Source organism: Oncorhynchus nerka, linkage group LG24 (assembly GCF_034236695.1).
Source record: "Oncorhynchus nerka isolate Pitt River linkage group LG24, Oner_Uvic_2.0, whole genome shotgun sequence".
Lineage (NCBI taxonomy): Eukaryota > Metazoa > Chordata > Actinopteri > Salmoniformes > Salmonidae > Oncorhynchus > Oncorhynchus nerka.
Genome location: NC_088419.1, coordinates 11,054,381 through 11,072,416, shown reverse-complemented (window position 1 = coordinate 11,072,416; position 18,036 = coordinate 11,054,381). Strand labels below are relative to the sequence as shown.

The 18,036-nt window shown below is 43.3% G+C and overlaps 1 protein-coding gene across 5 annotated transcripts in view; it reads left to right on the top strand.

Annotated features, from left to right (window-relative positions):
- Positions 1-18,036, top strand: part of LOC115122410 (ryanodine receptor 3-like) — a 269,794-nt gene that overhangs the window by 105,084 nt on the left and 146,674 nt on the right. For all 5 annotated transcript variants that reach the window (XM_065008606.1, XM_065008603.1, XM_065008605.1 and 2 more), the window contains 5 exons: positions 8,600-8,695; positions 9,069-9,187; positions 13,100-13,233; positions 16,374-16,455; positions 17,643-17,802. In XM_065008606.1, coding sequence (XP_064864678.1) covers positions 8,600-8,695; positions 9,069-9,187; positions 13,100-13,233; positions 16,374-16,455; positions 17,643-17,802 — 591 coding nt within the window. The remainder of the gene's footprint in view (positions 1-8,599; positions 8,696-9,068; positions 9,188-13,099; positions 13,234-16,373; positions 16,456-17,642; positions 17,803-18,036) is intronic.

Sequence of the window (18,036 nt, the reverse complement as noted above, 5' to 3'; positions counted from 1 at the left end):
ACATACACACAGGAACACACACACACACACACACTCACACACATACACACAGGAACACACACACACACACTCACACATATACACACAGGAACACACACACACACACTCACACATATACACACAGGAACACACACACACACACACACACACACACACACACACACACACACACACACACACAGGAACACACACCCAGGAACACACATACACACAGGAGCACACACACACACATACACACAGGAACACACACCCAGGAACACACATACACACAGGAACACACACACAGGAACACACACCTCCCTGAGCCCCATTTGGAGAGAAGATCTGTTGACAGGACTGACATGGCAGTTATTTGTGGTTAGTCACAGAGGAGAGAGAGAAATAGAGAAGAGAGAAGAAAGAGAAAGAGATAGTGAGAAATAGACGGACAGACAGAGAGAGACAGAGAGAAAGCGAGAAATAGAGAAGAAAGAGAAAGAGAGAAATAGACGGACAGACAGAGAGAGATAGTGAGAAATAGACGGACAGACAGAGAGAGACAGAGAGACAGAGAGACAGAGAGAAAGTGAAAAATAGAGAAGAGAGAAGAAAGAGAAAGAGAGAAATAGACGGACAGACAGAGAGAAAGAGAAGAGATGAAGCTTCATCACATGAATAAAAGTGTAACCGGTTCTTAACACCTTATCCTGTCTGCCCTCTGGTACAGTGATGTGATGATGAAGTGTTGAGGCACCGGATACATCCCAAGTAGCACCCTATTCCCTATGTAGTGCACTAGTCTTTACCACAGCCCATAGGCATATATACGAATGACCCCTGAGAAGTTTCAGTATGTGTTGTCCACCTTTTGTTTTGTTGATGTTCTCGAAACAGTACCGTGGTTTTAACAAGAGGGAGAGAGGGGATAGAGAGAGAGGGAGAGAGGGGATAGAGAGAGAGGGAGAGAGGGGATAGAGAGAGAGGGAGAGAGGGGATAGAGAGAGTGAGAGAAGGGATAGAGAGAGGGAGAGAGGGGATAGAGAGAGGAGAGAGAGGGATAGAGAGAGAGGGAGAGAGGGGATAGAGAGAGGGAGAGAGGGATAGAGAGAGAGGGGAGAGAGGGGATAGAGAGAGAGGGAGAGAGGGGATAGAGAGAGGGAGAGAGGGGATAGAGAGAGGGAGAGAGGGGATAGAGAGAGGGAGAGAGGGGATAGAGAGAGAGGGAGAGAGGGGATAGAGAGAGAGGGAGAGAGGGGATAGAGAGAGGGAGAGAGGGATAGAGAGAGGGAGAGAGGAGAGGGAGAGAGAGGGATAGAGAGGGGATAGAGAGAGGGAGAGGGGATAGAGAGAGAGGGAGAGAGGGGATAGAGAGAGTGAGAGAAGGGATAGAGAGAGGGAGAGAGGGATAGAGAGAGGGAGAGAGGGGATAGAGAGAGAGGGAGAGAGGGGATAGAGAGAGGGGAGAGAGGGGATAGAGAGAGAGGGAGAGAGGGGATAGAGAGAGAGGAGAGAGGGGATAGAGAGAGGGAGAGAGGGGATAGAGAGAGGGAGAGAGGGGATAGAGAGAGAGGGAGAGAGGGGATAGAGAGAGAGGGAGAGAGGGATAGAGAGAGGGAGAGAGGGGGATAGAGAGAGGGAGAGAGGAGAGAGAGAGAGAGGGGATAGAGAGGGGATAGAGAGAGGGAGAGAGGGGATAGAGAGAGAGGGAGAGAGGGGATAGAGAGAGAGGGGAGAGAGGGGATAGAGAGAGGGAGAGAGGGGATAGAGAGAGAGGAGAGAGGGGATAGAGAGAGAGGGAGAGGGATAGAGAGAGAGGGAGAGAGGGGATAGAGAGAGGGAGGAAGGGGATAGAGAGAGGGAGAGAGGGGATAGAGAGAGAGGGAGAGAGGGGATAGAGAGAGGGAGAGAGGGGATAGAGAGAGAGGGGAGTGCCGTGGTTTTAACAAGAGGGAGAGAGGGGATAGAGAGAGGGAGAGAGGGGATAGAGAGAGAGGGGAGTGCCGTGGTTTTAACAAGAGGGAGAGAGAGGGATAGAGAGAGGGAGAGAGGGGATAGAGAAAGAGGGGAGTGCCGTGGTTTTAACAAGAGGGAGAGAGGACATAAAAAACAATTAGGCAACAACAAATTCAATCCCTTTTAGACAATTTCCTGGGTAAAACGTTCCACTGTAATAGTGAAGGTGTAAACCTGGCAGTAGAAAATCTTAACAGTATATTTGACCTCTCAGCTTCCCTATCAAATCTAAAAATCTCAAATAGAAAACCGAAGAAAATTAACAATAATGACAAATGGTTTGATGAAGAATGCAAAAATCTAAGAAAGAAATTGAGAAACCTGTCCAACCAAAAACATAGAGACCCGGAAAACCTGAGTCTACGCCTTCACTATGGTGAATCACTAAAACAATACAGAAATACACTACGGAAAAAGAAGGAACAGCATGTCAGAAATCAGCTCAATGCAATTGAAGAATCCATAGACTCCAACCACTTCTGGGAAAATTGGAAAACACTAAACAAACAACAACACGAAGAATTATCTATCCAAAATGGAGATGTATGGGTAAACCACTTCTCCAATCTTTTTGGCTCTATAACAAATAATAAAGAGCAAAAACATATACATGATCAAATACAGATCTTAGAATCAACTATTAAAGACTACCAGAACCCACTGGATTCTCCAATTACATTGAATGAGTTACAGGACAAAATAAAATCCCTTCAACCCAAAAAGGCATGTGGTGTCGATGGTATCCTCAATGAAATGATCAAATATACAGACAACAAATTCCAATTGTCTATACTAAAACTCTTTAACATCATACTTAGCTCTGGCATCTTCCCCAATATTTGGAACCAAGGACTGATCACCCCGATCCACAAAAGTGGAGACAAATTTGACCCCAATAACTACCGTGGAATATGTGTCAACAGTAACCTTGGGAAAATCCTCTGCATTATTATTAACAGCAGACTCGTACATTTTCTCAATGAAAACAATGTACTGAGCAAATGTCAAATTGGCTTTTTACCAAATTACCGTACAACAGACCATGTATTCACCCTGCACACCCTAATTGACAACCAAACAAACCAAAACAAAGGCAAAGTCTTCTCATGCTTTGTTGATTTCAAAAAAGCCTTCGACTCAATCTGGCATGAGGGTCTGCTATACAAACTGATGGAAAGTGGTGTTGGGGGTAAAACATACGACATTATAAAATCCATGTACACAAACAACAAGTGTGCGGTTAAAATTGGCAAAAAAACACACACATTTCTTCACACAGGGTCGTGGGGTTAGACAGGGATGCAGCTTAAGCCCCACCCTCTTCAACATATATATCAACGAATTGGCGCGGGCACTAGAAAAGTCTGCAGCACCCGGCCTCCCCTGCTAGAATCCGAAGTCAAATGTCTGCTGTTTGCTGATGATCTGGTGCTTCTGTCACCAACCAAGGAGGGCCTACAGCAGCACCTAGATCTTATGCACAGATTCTGTCAGACCTGGGCCCTGACAGTAAATCTCAGTAAGACCAAAATAATGGTGTTCCAAAAAAGGTCCAGTCACCAGGACCACAAATACAAATTCCATCTAGACACTGTTGCCCTAGAGCACACAAAAACTATACATACCTTGGCCTAAACATCAGCACCACAGGTAACTTCCACAAAGCTGTGAACGATCTGAGAGACAAGGCAAGAAGGGCATTCTATGCCATCAAAAGAAACATAAATTTCAACATACCAATTAGGATTTGGCTAAAAATACTTGAATCAGTCATAGAGCCCATTGCCCTTTATGGTTGTGAGGTCTGGGGTCCGCTCACCAACCAAGACTTCACAAAATGGGACAAACACCAAATTGAGACTCTGCACGCAGAATTCTGCAAAAATATCCTCCGTGTACAACGTAAAACACCAAATAATGCATGCAGAGCAGAATTAGGCCGATACCCACTAATTATCAAAATCCAGAAAAGAGCCGTTAAATTCTACAACCACCTAAAAGGAAGCGATTCACAAACCTTCCATAACAAAGCCATCACCTACAGAGAGATGAACCTGGAGAAGAGTCCCCTAAGCAAGCTGGTCCTGGGGCTCTGTTCACAAACACAAACACACCCTACAGAGCCCCAGGACAACAGCACAATTAGACCCAACCAAATCATGAGAAAACAAAAAGATAATTACTTAACACATTGGATAGAATTAACAAAAAAACAGAGCAAACTAGAATGCTATTTGGCCCTACACAGAGAGTACACAGCGGCAGAATACCTGACCACTGTGACTGACCCAAAATTAAGGAAAGCTTTGACTATGTACAGACTCAGTGAGCATAGCCTTGCTATTGAGAAAGGCCGCCGTAGGCAGACATGGCTCTCAAGAGAAGACAGGCTATGTGCTCACTGCCCACAAAATGAGGTGGAAACTGAGCTGCACTTCCTAACCTCCTGCCCAATGTATGACCATATTAGAGAGACATATTTCCCCAGATTACACAGATCCACAAAGAATTCGAAAACAAATCCAATTTTGAAAAACTCCCATATCTTTTGGGTGAAATTCCACAGTGTGCCATCACAGCAGCAATATTTGTGACCTGTTGCCACGAGAAAAGGGCAACCAGTGAAGAACAAACACCATTGTAAATACAACCCATATTTATGCTTATTCATTTTATCTTGTGTCCTTTAACTATTTGTACATTGTATATATATATATAATATGACATTTGTAATGTCTTTACTGTTTTGAAACTTCTGTATGTGTAATGTTTACTGTTAATTTTTGTTGTTTTTCACTTTATATATTCACTTTGTATGTTGTCTACCTCACTTGCTTTGGCAATGTTAACACATGTTTCCCATGCCAATAAAGCCCTTGAATTGAATTGAATTGAAATTGAATTGAGAGGGGATAGAGAGAGGGAGAGAGGGGATAGAGAGAGAGGGGAGTGCCGTGGTTTTAACAAGAGGGAGAGAGGGGATAGAGAGAGGGAGAGAGGGGATAGAGAGAGAGGGGAGTGCCGTGGTTTTAACGAGTGTTGTATAGTAGAGAGTTGTATAGAAGAGTGTTGTATAGTAGAGTGTTGTATAGTAGAGTGTTGTATAGTAGAGTGTTGTATAGTGTTATATAGTAGAGTGTTGTGTAGTAGAGAGTTGTATAGAAGAGTGTTGTATAGTAGAGTGTTGTATAGTAGAGAGTTGTATAGAAGAGTGTTGTATAATAGAGAGTTGTATAGAAGAGTGTTGTATAGTAGAGTGTTGTATAGTAGAGTGTTGTGTAGTAGAGTGTTGTATATTAGAGTGTTGCATAGTAGAGAGTTGTATAGTAGAGAGTTGTATAATAGAGAGTTCTATAGAAGAGTGTTGTATAGAAGAGTGTTGTATATTAGAGTGTTGTATAGTAGAGAGTTGTATAGTAGAGAGTTCTATAGAAGAGTGTTGTATAGTAGAGAGTTGTATAGTAGAGTGTTGTATAGTAGAGAGTTGTATAATAGAGAGTTGTATAGTAGAGTGTTGTATAGTAGAGAGTTGTATAGTAGAGTGTTGTGTAGTAGAGTGTTGTGTAGTAGAGTGTTGTATAGTAGAGTGTTGTGTAGTAGAGTGTTGTATAGTAGAGAGTTGTATAGTAGAGTGTTGTGTAGTAGAGTGTTGTATAGTAGAGAGTTGTATAGTAGAGTGTTGTGTAGTAGAGTGTTGTATAGTGTTATATAGTAGAGTGTTGTATAGTAGAGTGTTGTATAGTGTTATATAGTAGAGTGTTGTATAGTAGAGTGTTGTGTAGTAGAGTGTTGTTTTGTATAGTAGAGTGTTGTATAGTATAGTAGAGGGTTGTATAGTAGAGTGTTGTATAGTGTTATATAGTAGAGGGTTGTATAGTAGAGTGTTGTATAGTGTTATATAGTAGAGTGTTGTATAGTAGAGTGTTGTGTAGTAGAGTGTTGTATAGTAGAGAGTTGTATAGTAGAGTGTTGTGTAGTAGAGTGTTGTATAGTAGCGTGTTGTATAGTAGAGTGTTGTATAGTAGAGTGTTGTATAGTAGAGTGTTGTATAGTGTTATATAGTAGAGTGTTGTATAGTAGAGTGTTGTATAGTGTTATATAGTAGAGTGTTGTATAGTAGAGTGTTGTGTAGTAGAGTGTTGTTTTGTATAGTAGAGTGTTGTATAGTATAGTAGAGGGTTGTATAGTAGAGTGTTGTATAGTGTTATATAGTAGAGGGTTGTATAGTAGAGTGTTGTATAGTGTTATATAGTAGAGGGTTGTATAGTAGAGTGTTGTATAGTGTTATATAGTAGAGTGTTGTATAGTAGAGTGTTGTATAGTAGAGGGTTGTATAGTAGAGTGTTGTATAGTATAGTAGAGGGTTGTATAGTATGTTATAGTATAGTGTTGTATAGTAGAGGGTTGTATAGTATGTTATAGTATAGTGTTGTATAGTGTGTTACAGTATAGTGTTGTATATTCAAGTGTTGTATAGTAGAGTGTTGTGTAGTAGGGTGTTGTAATGAGTTCAAACTTGGTTTCATCAGACCAGAGAATCTTGTTTCTCATGGTTCTGAGAGTCCTTTAGTTGCCATTTGGCCAACTCCAATTGGGCTGTCATGTGCTTTTTACTGAGTAATGGGCTTTTTGGGACCCTTCCCCACATCTGTGCCTCGACACAATCCTGTCTCGGAGCTCTACAGACAATTTGTTCGACGTCATGGTTTTTTGTTTTTGCTCTGTCATTCATTGTCAACTGTGGGACCTTAAATAGACAGGCGTGTGTCTTTCCAAATCATGTCAAATCAATGTCATTTACCACAAGTGGATTAAAAATAATAGAAACATCTCAAGGATGATCAATGGAAACAGGATGCCCCTGAGCTCAATTTCAAGTCTCGTACCAAAGGGTGTGAATAGTTATGTAAATAATGTATGTATGTGTTTTTATGTTTAATACATTTGCAAAAATTTCTAAAATCCAGCTTTTGCTTTGTTGTTATGGGGTATTGTGTGTAAATTGATGAGGAAAAAATGTATTTAATACATTTTTGAATAAGTCTGTAACAAAATGTGGAAAAGGGGAAGGAGTCTGTCAAACATAGTGGTTTAGATATGGATGTAGACATTAAACTCTCGTCTGACTCGGCCTCTCTCTCTTCACCCTCTCACCCCTCTGCAATGTCTGCATCACCCTTTCATCCCTGTCATTCCTCACCCCTCTTTCCCTCACTCACCCCCCCTCTCTTTTACCTCACCTTTCTCTAGCCTCTCCAATCCATGGAAACATGAGCAACTGTACCCAGTTCTCCCCTTGACCTCAAACTCTCCTTCCTCTCTCCCCCACATACCCCTCCTCACCCTCTTCCTCCTCTCTCCCCCACATACCCCTCCTCTCCCTCTTCCTCCTCTCTCCCCCACATACCCCTCCTCACCCTCTTCCTCCTCTCTCCCCCACATACCCCTCCTCTCCCTCTTCCTCCTCTCTCCCCCACATACCCCTCCTCCTCACCCTCTCCTTCATCTATCCCCCACATACCCCTCCTCTCCCTCTTCCTCCTCTCTCCCCCACATACCCCTCCTCTCCCTCTTCCTCCTCTCTCCCCCACATACCCCTCCTCTCCCTCTTCCTCCTCTCTCCCCCACATACCCCTCCTCACCCTCTTCCTCTTCTCTCCCCCACATACCCCTCCTCTCCCTCTTCCTCCTCTCTCCCCCCACATACCCCTCCTCTCCCTCTCCTTCCTCTCTCCCCCACATACCCCTCCTCTCCCTCTTCCTCCTCTCTCCCCCACATACCCCTCCTCTCCCTCTTCCTCCTCTCTCCCCCACATACCCCTCCTCTCCCTCTTCCTCCTCTCTCCCCCACATACCCCTCCTCACCCTCTTCCTCCTCTCTCCCCCACATACCCCTCCTCTCCCTCTCCTTCCTCTCTCCCCCACATACCCCTCCTCTCCCTCTTCCTCCTCTCTCCCCCCACATACCCCTCCTCTCCCTCTTCCTCCTCTCTCCCCACATACCCCTCCTCACCCTCTTCCTCCTCTCTCCCCCACATACCCCTCCTCTCCCTCTTCCTCCTCTCTCCCCCACATACCCCTCCTCACCCTCTTCCTCCTCTCTCCCCCATACCCCTCCCCTCACCCTCTTCCTCCTCTCTCCCCCACATACCCCTCCTCTCCCTCTTCCTCCTCTCTCCCCCACATACCCCTCCTCTCCCTCTTCCTCCTCTCTCCCCCACATACCCCTCCTCACCCTCTTCCTCCTCTCTCCCCACATACCCCTCCTCACCCTCTTCCTCCTCTCTCCCCCACATACCCCTCCTCTCCCTCTTCCTCCTCTCTCCCCCACATACCCCTCCTCTCCCTCTTCCTCCTCTCTCCCCCCACATACCCCTCCTCTCCCTCTTCCTCCTCTCTCCCCCACATACCCCTCCTCTCCCTCTTCCTCCTCTCTCCCCACATACCCCTCCTCTCCCTCTTCCTCCTCTCTCCCCCATACCCCTCCTCCTCACCCTCTCCTTAAACTATCCCCCACATACCCCTCCTCCACACCCCTCTTCAAAACTACCCCTTATCCCTCTGTGTCCTTCCTCTGACACATCTAACTCTTCTTCTCTCTCTTCAGCCTCTCTGATCAAAGGGAACAGAAACAACTGCACCCAGTTCTCCAGGAACCTGGACTGGCTGGTCAGCAAGCTGGAGAGACTGGAGTCCTCATCAGGTATACTGGATTTCATAGAGTTAACATTAACATATTGGGTATGGAATTGTTTGTTCATGTTGTCAAATGCCTTTATTGCGAGCTAATTTGGGGCTGCATGCATCTAGTGTAAGTTAACCTGAGGCATGACATGTACTGTAAGCAGTTATAGTGCTGTAATCAAGTAGTCATAGCCTGTTGTATACTCTAATGTCCCAGTCCCAATAGTGTGTTGTAATTAACAAAAATATTCCACTCAGGTATCCTGCAGGTTCTCCACTATATCCTGAAAGTCTCCTGATTCAATTGTATTCTACTCTACTCTAGGTATCCTGCAGGTTCTCCACTATATCCTGAAAGTCTCCTGATTCAATTGTATTCTACTCTACTCTAGGTATCCTGGAGGTTCTCCACTGCATCCTGATAGAGTCTCCTGAAGCTCTGAACATCATCCAGAGAGGACACATCAAGTCCATCATCTCCCTGCTCTACAAACACGGACGCAACCACAAGGTCAGTAAAACAACGCATTACTGGTTTTCTAATAAACTCATTCTAAACATTCTAAACTCATTCTAAACACATTCTAAACACATTCTAAACGTTCTAAACTCATTATAAACACATTCTAAAAGTTCTAAACACATTCTAAACACATTCTAAATGTTCCAAACACATTCTAAATGTTCTAAACACATTCTAAATGTTATAACCACATTCTAAATGTTCTAAAGTCATTCTAAATGTTAGAACAACATTCTAAATGTTCTAAACTCATTCTAAATGTTATCACCACATTCTAAATGTTCTAAACTCATTCTAAATGTTATAACCACATTCTAAATGTTCTAAACTCATTCTAAATGTTATAACCACATTCTAAATGTTCTAAACACATTCTAAATGTTCTAAACACGTTCTAAATGTTGTAAACTCATTCTAAATGTTATAACCACATTCTAAATGTTCTAAAGTCATTCTAAATGTTAGAACAACATTCTAAATGTTCTAAACTCATTCTAAATGTTATAACCACATTCTAAATGTTCTAAAGTCATTCTAAATGTTAGAACAACATTCTAAATGTTCTAAACTCATTCTAAATGTTATCACCACATTCTAAATGTTCTAAACTCATTCTAAATGTTCTAAAACACGTTCTAAATGTTCTCAACACATTCTAAATGTTCTAACCTCATTCTAAATGTTCTAAACATGTTCTAAACTCATTCTAAATGTTCTAAACACATTCTAAACACATTCTAAACCTTCTAAACACATTCTAAATGTTCTAAACACATTCTAAACACATTCTAAATATTCTAAACACATTCTAATGTTCTAAACTCATTCTTAATGTTCTAAACACATTCTAAATGTTCTAAACACATTCTAAATATTCTAAACACATTCTAAATGTTCTAAACACATTCTAAACACATTCTAAATGTTCTAAACACATTCTAAATATTCTAAACACATTCTAATGTTCTAAACTCATTCTTAATGTTCTAAACATTTAAGTCATTTACATTTAAGTCATTTAGCAGACGCTCTTATCCAGAGCGACTTACAAATTGGTGCATTCACCTTATGACCTCCAGTGGAACAGTAGTGCATCTAAATCTTTTCAGGGGGAGGGGGGGTGAGAGGGATTACTTTATCCTAGCCTAGGTATTCCTTAAAGAGGTGGGGTTTCAGGTGTCTCCGGAAGGTGGTGATTGACTCCGCTGTCCTGGCGTCGTGAGGGAGTTTGTTCCACCATTGGGGGGCCAGAGCAGCGAACAGTTTTGACTGGGCTGAGCGGGAACTGTACTTCCTCAGTGGTAGGGAGGCGAGCAGGCCAGAGGTGGATGAACGCAGTGCCCTTGTTTGGGTGTAGGGCCTGATCAGAGCCTGGAGGTACTGAGGTGCCGTTCCCCTCACAGCTCCGTAGGCAAGCACCATGGTCTTGTAGCGATGGTCTAAACACATTATAAATGTTCTAAACACATTCTAAATGTTCTAAACTCATTCTAAATGTTCTAAAACACATTCTAAATGTTCTCAACACATTCTAAATGTTCTAAAACACATTCTAAATGTTCTCAACACATTCTAAATGTTCTAACCTCATTCTAAATGTTCTAAACATGTTCTAAACATGTTCTAAACTCATTCTAAATGTTCTAAACACATTCTAAACACATTCTAAACACATTCTAAACTTTCTAAACACATTCTAAATGTTCTAAACACATTCTAAACACATTCTAAACACATTCTAATGTTCTAAACACATTCTAAATATTCTAAACACATTCTAAACGTTCTAAACACATTCTAAACACATTCTAAACGTTCTAAACACATTCTAAACACATTCTAAACGTTCTAAACTCAGAGGCATATATATTCAGTATAAACAGTGCTTTGGCCTTTAACTTCTTTACTCCGAGGAGAGAGTAAACACGTATGTAAATATGTGGCTGTCACAGCTGGCAGCGTGGCAGCGTGATTTTAACAATAGCCTCGGGCTGCATATCACATTGTTTTAACATTCCTGCTACGTGTTTTACATGCAGCGTTAAACTTGTCACCGAGCCCTGCTGGGTTAATTGGGTTAGCTGGGCATGCAGGAGCACACGCAGGGCCAGTTTGCATCCTGAATGGCATCTTATTCCCTATGTAATACACTACTTTTCACCAGACCCTACAGTGTATGGGTTGGAAACCCAGTCTCGTAAACACCAGCTGTTGATCCATGCCATGGAATCCTATAGGCTTTTAACAACCAATAAAGACAAAGGGCATGCATGCCCCTCTAAGGGTTATTGGCATAGCATTGCTTACCCACCCAGGGAGGTAATGAAGTGTCTGTTTGTTGCTTAGCGGCATGTGTTATTGTTACACAGAACAAACCTGAGGATTATCACCTTCTGTGTTTATGTGTGAAGAGTTTTTCAGTGGTGTGACACACTTATAGAACAGAGACAGAGAGACCGAGAGAGACAGAGAGAGACAGAGCCAGAGAGCCAGGGAGAGAGACAGAGAGAAAGAGACAGAGAGCCAGGGAGAGAGACAGAGACCGAGAGACAGAGAGAGACACAGAGAGACAAGAGAGACAGAGACCGAGAGACAGAGAAAGACAGAGAGCCAGGGAGAGAGACAGAGAGAGACAGAGAGACATCAGAGACAGAGACAGAGAAAGACAGAGCCAGAGAGACAGAGAGAAAGAGCCAGAGAGACAGAGACAAGAGAGACAGAGACCGAGAGACAGAGAAAGACAGAGAGAGCCAGAGAGCCAGGGAGAGAGACAGAGAGAGACATCAGAGACAGAGACCGAGAGACAGAGAAAAGGAGACAGAGAGAAAGAGACAGAGAGACAGAGACAGAGAAAGACAGAGAGAGACAGAGAGACAGAGCCAGAGAGACAGAGAGAAAGAGACAGAGACCGAGAGACAGAGAGAAGAGATGAAGCTTCATGACATAAATAAAAGTGTGACCGGTTCCTAACACCCTATTCTGTCTGCCCTCTGGTACAGTGATGTCATGATGAAGTGTTGAGGCAGCGGATACCACAGCCAATAGGACTCTGTTCAAAAGATGTGCACATTGTCAGACAAGGGAGGATGTTAACACAAGTCAGAGGAATGTTCAAACCATAACTTTATTAACAAATAGTCAATTCCAGATGCTTTATCATTGACCTCTGACCTTGCTTTGTTATCTGAAGATCACTGTAGAGAACAGGAGAGGTATAGAGGAATGTTTCAGTATGTGATGTCCACCTTTTGTTGTGTTGATGTCCTAGAAACAGGCCCATGGTTTTAACAAATTCCTCTCAGTTCACCTTGACCGCACTCATATTCATCGGGTGTTCTTCCACACACGATCACTTACACACACACACACACACACACACACACACACACACACACACACACACACACACACACACACACACACACACACACACACACACACACACACACACACACACACAATAACCCCCCCCCCCCCCCCACACACACACACACACTTCCACACAATAATCCCACACACTTCCACACAATAACCCCACACACTTCCACACAATAACCCCACACACTTCCACACACACACACACACACACACACACACACACACACACACACACACACACACACACACACACACTTCCACACAATAACCCCACACACTTCCACACAATAACCCCACACACTTCCACACACACACACACTTCCACACAATAACCCCACACTCTTCCACACACACACACACTTCCACACAATAACCCCACACACTTCCACACAATAACCCCACACACTTCCACACAATAACCCCAAAAGGGTCATCCTGAAGACTGCCAGTGCCTCCCTTTGATCCATTCTTTCTCAATCCCATTGTTTGTCTCTCCCCCTCCCTCCCTCTATCTCTGTCTAGATCCTGGACGTCCTGTGTTCTCTGTGTGTGTGTAATGGGGTGGCTGTGAGAGCCAATCAGAACCTCATCTGTGATCACCTGCTTCCCAAGAGAGACCTGCTCCTGCAGACACGATTGGTCAATGATGTTCAGAGGTAACAGGAAGTAGAAAGTGTTTGTGACTTTAAAAAAAAAAAAAAACTTATTTTGTACATAATGTTGCTGCTGCCATTATTTATGACTGAAAATAACTTCTGGACATCAGAACAGCGATTACTCACCACAAACTGGTAGAAGCTGTTTCCTTTAACGAGTCCAACGAGTCAGAGGTGAAGGACATACTGCTTTCCTGGGAACAGGCCCAAATCCCTGTCATTTGTGTCAAGAGAAGACAGAGAAAAAGGGGGAGGAGGTCGGACTGCCTTCTGAGAATTCGTAGGCGAGCGAGTAAACCCCTACTGCCATCCGTTCTATTGGCCAACGTGCAATCATTGGAAAATAAAATCAATGACCTACGAGCAAGATTATCCTACCAACGGGACATTAAAAACTGCAACATCTTATGTTTCAGTCGTGGCTGAACGACGACATGAACAACATACAGCTGGTAGGTTTTTACACTGTATCGGCACAATACAACAGCAGCCTCTGGTAAAGACAAGGGGTGGAGGTCTATGTATATCTAAGGACGTCTCGAGGTTTGGCTCACCTGAGGTAGAGTATCTCATGATAAGCTGTAGACCACACTATCTACCTAGAGAGTTTTCATCTGTATTTTTCATAGCTGTCTACATACCACCACAGACCGAGGCTGGCACTAAGACCACACTCAATGAGCTGTATACCCGTCACATTGTATAATGATAGGAGCCAGGCGCAGGAATACGAAAATAGTTGTTTTTACATTTCTTTACCCAATATAGCCTACGTCATGAACATGACGGGGACGAAGCCCAAAACAAACACGTATATATATCCAAACAAAGAGTGAGGTGTAAACCTCTAATAAATACACAGGACGAGACCCGTAATAACAAGACACGGGAACGAGACCCGTAATAACAACACACAGGACGAGACCCATAATAACAACACATGGAACGAGACCCATAATAACAACACACAGGACGAGACCCGTAATAACAACACACGGGAACGAGACCCGTAATAACAACACACAGGACGAGACCCGTAATAACAACACACAGGACGAGACCCGTAATAACAACACACGGGACGAGACCCGTAATAACAACACACAGGACGAGACCCGTAATAACAACACACGGGACGAGACCCGTAATAACAACACACAGGACGAGACCCGTAATAACAACACACAGGACGAGACCCGTAATAACAACACACAGGACGAGACCCGTAATAACAACACACGGGAACGAGACCCGTAATAACAACACACAGGACGAGACCCGTAATAACAACACACAGGACGAGACCCGTAATAACAACACACAGGACGAGACCCGTAATAACAACACACGGGAACGAGACCCGTAATAACAACACACAGGACGAGACCCGTAATAACAACACACAGGACGAGACCCGTAATAACAACACACAGGACGAGACCCGTAATAACAACACACGGGAACGAGACCCGTAATAACAACACACAGGACGAGACCCGTAATAACAACACACAGGACGAGACCCGTAATAACAATACACAGGACGAGACTCGTAATAACAACACACAGGACGAGACCCGTAATAACAACACATGGAACGAGACCCGTAATAACAACACACAGGACGAGACCCGTAATAACAACACACAGGACGAGACCCGTAATAACAACACACGGGGCGAGACCCGTAATAACAACACATGGAACGAGACCCGTAATAACAACACACAGGACGAGACCCGTACTAACAACACATGGAACGAGACCCGTAATAACAACACACAGGACGAGACCCGTACTAACAATACATGGAACGAGACCCGTAATAACAACACACAGGACGAGACCCGTAATAACAACACATGGGACGAGACCCGTAATAACAACACATGGAACGAGACCCGTAATAACAACACACAGGACGAGACCCGTAATAACAACACATGGGACTAACCCATAATAACAACACACGGGAACGAGACCCGTAATAACAACACATGGAACGAGACCCGTAATAACAACACATGGGACTAACCCATAATAACAACACACGGGACTAACCCATAATAACAACACATGGGACTAACCCATAATAACAACACACAGGACGAGACCCGTAATAACAACACATGGAACAATAATCAACAAGGACAATGGGGAACAGAGGGCACATATATACACATACTAATCATGGGGAATGGGAACCAGGTGTGTGTAATGAGACAAGACAATGGGGAACAGAGGGCACATATATACACATACTAATCAGGGGGAATGGGAACCAGGTGTGCACATATACAGTGGGGCAAAAAACGTATTTAGTCAGCCACCAATTGTGCAAGTTCTCCCACTTAAAAAGATGAGAGAGGCCTGTAATTTTCATCACATGTACACTTCAATGATGTAATCATTGTAATTCTTAGGTGTTTTCATTCTAATTCTATGATGTAATCATTGTAATTCTTAGGTGTTTTCATTCTAATTCTATGATGTAATCATTGTAATTCTTAGGTGTTTTCATTCTAATTCTATGATGTAATCATTGTAATTCTTAGGTGTTTTCATTCTCATTCTATGATGTAATCATTGTAATTCTTAGGTGTTTTCATTCTAATTCTATGATGTAATCATTGTAATTCTTAGGTGTTTTCATTCTAATTCTATGATGTAATCATTGTAATTCTTAGGTGTTTTCATTCTAATTCTATGATGTAATCATTCTAATTCTTAGGTGTTTTCATTCTAATTCTATGATGTAATCATTGTAATTCTTAGGTGTCTTCATTCTAATTCTATGATGTAATCATTGTAATTCTTAGGTGTTTTAATTCTAACTCAATGTTATTCACTACAGCATGCCCTGGTTAGTGAACACCATTTGTAAAATAATTGAGTGCACCGTAACAGCAGGCAATTGGCTAGTTGCCACTGGGGGTGGAGGTGGGTGGTGGGGGGGGGGAGGGGTAATTACATTGCAACTGCACGTGTCTTGCTCTCCAAATCAGTGTGATTAAATATATCTCAACACAGCTTTTCTGACTGCAATATAATGACACATAAAAGCTGGAATATAAATATGAATAATGTATAATCTATCTGGCTGTCTCACTGTGATTGTAAATGTGGATGTGTTTCTCCAGTATGAGGCCCAACATCTTCCTAGGAGTGGCGGAGGGTTCAGCCCAGTATAAGAAGTGGTACTTTGAGCTAATGATCGACCAGGTGAATATTACTCTTCTTACATTCCTTTGCAGATGTGTTTTGATTATTGTGTTTTAAATAGTATTGCCAAGTAAAATATTTAAGATGTGTTTTGATTATTGTGTTTTAAATAGTATTGCCAAGTAAAATATTTAAGATGTGTTTTGTCACTTGTCCAATGTCTCTCTCTCTGGCTATCTGTCTACCTGTCTCTCTCTCTCTACTATCTCTCTCTGTCTGTCTCTCTACCTGTCTCTCTCTCTCTGTCTCTACTATCTCTCTCTGTCTGTCTGTCTACCTGTCTCTCTCTCTCTACTATCTCTGTCTGTCTGTCTACCTGTCTCTCTGTCTCTACTATCTCTCTCTGTCTGTCTGTCTCTCTCTCTACTATCTCCCTCTGGTTGTCTGTCTGACTCTCTCTCTCTCTGTCTATACTATCTCTCTCTGTCTGTCTGTCTGTCTGTCTGTCTGTCTGTCTGTCTGTCTGTCTGTCTGTCTGTCTGTCTGTCTGTCTGTCTGTCTGTCTGTCTGTCTATCTCTCTCTGTCTGTCTGTCTGTCTACCTGTCTCTCTCTCTCTACTATCTCTGTCTGTCTGTCTACCTGTCTCTCTGTCTCTACTATCTCTCTCTGTCTGTCTGTCTCTCTCTCTACTATCTCCCTCTGGTTGTCTGTCTGACTCTCTCTCTCTCTGTCTATACTATCTCTCTCTGTCTGTCTGTCTGTCTGTCTGTCTGTCTGTCTGTCTGTCTGTCTGTCTGTCTGTCTGTCTGTCTGTCTGTCTGTCTGACTCTCTCTCTGACTCTCTACTATGTCTGTCTGTCTGTCTGTCTGTCTGACTCTCTCTCTCTCTCTCTCTGTCTATAATATCTCTCTCTGTCTGTCTGTCTGTCTGTCTGTCTGTCTGTCTGTCTGTCTGTCTGTCTGTCTGTCTGTCTGTCTGTCTGTCTGTCTGTCTGTCTGTCTGTCTGTCTGTCTGTCTGTTTGTCTCTCTCTCTGTCTCTACTATCTGTCTGTCTGACTCTCTCTCTCTGACTCTCTACTATTTCTGTCTGTCTGTCTGTCTGTCTGTCTCTCTCTCTGTCTGTCTGTCTGTCTGTCTGTCTGTCTGTCTGTCTGTCTGTCTGTCTGTCTGTCTGTCTGTCTGTCTGATCTCTCTCTCTCTCTCTCTCTCTCTCTCTCTCTCTCTCTCTCTCTCTCTCTCTCTCAGGTGGACCACTATGTGACCAGTGAGCCAACTCACCTGCGTGTGGGATGGGCCTCCACTAAGGGTTACGCCCCCTACCCGGGGGCTGGAGAGGGATGGGGGGGCAATGGGGTGGGGGATGACCTCTACTCATACAGCTTTGACGGACTCTACCTGTGGTCAGGTACGTCCTCTGAGGTTCTGGATGCTCACCTGTCCTGATTTTACCCACAGTTCTTTCTGTGCTTTACACTGTTATTTTAATGTCATGTTGAAGCTTATACTGTATAAGTTCTCTGCCCTCGTGATGTGAAATACCACTGTTGGTTTTGAGAGTTGGGCATTGAAATCCTGAGGTAATCGTTGTGTGGTCAAGAGCAAAGGAAAAGTAACAGTACATTAAAACCCTCAACCAACC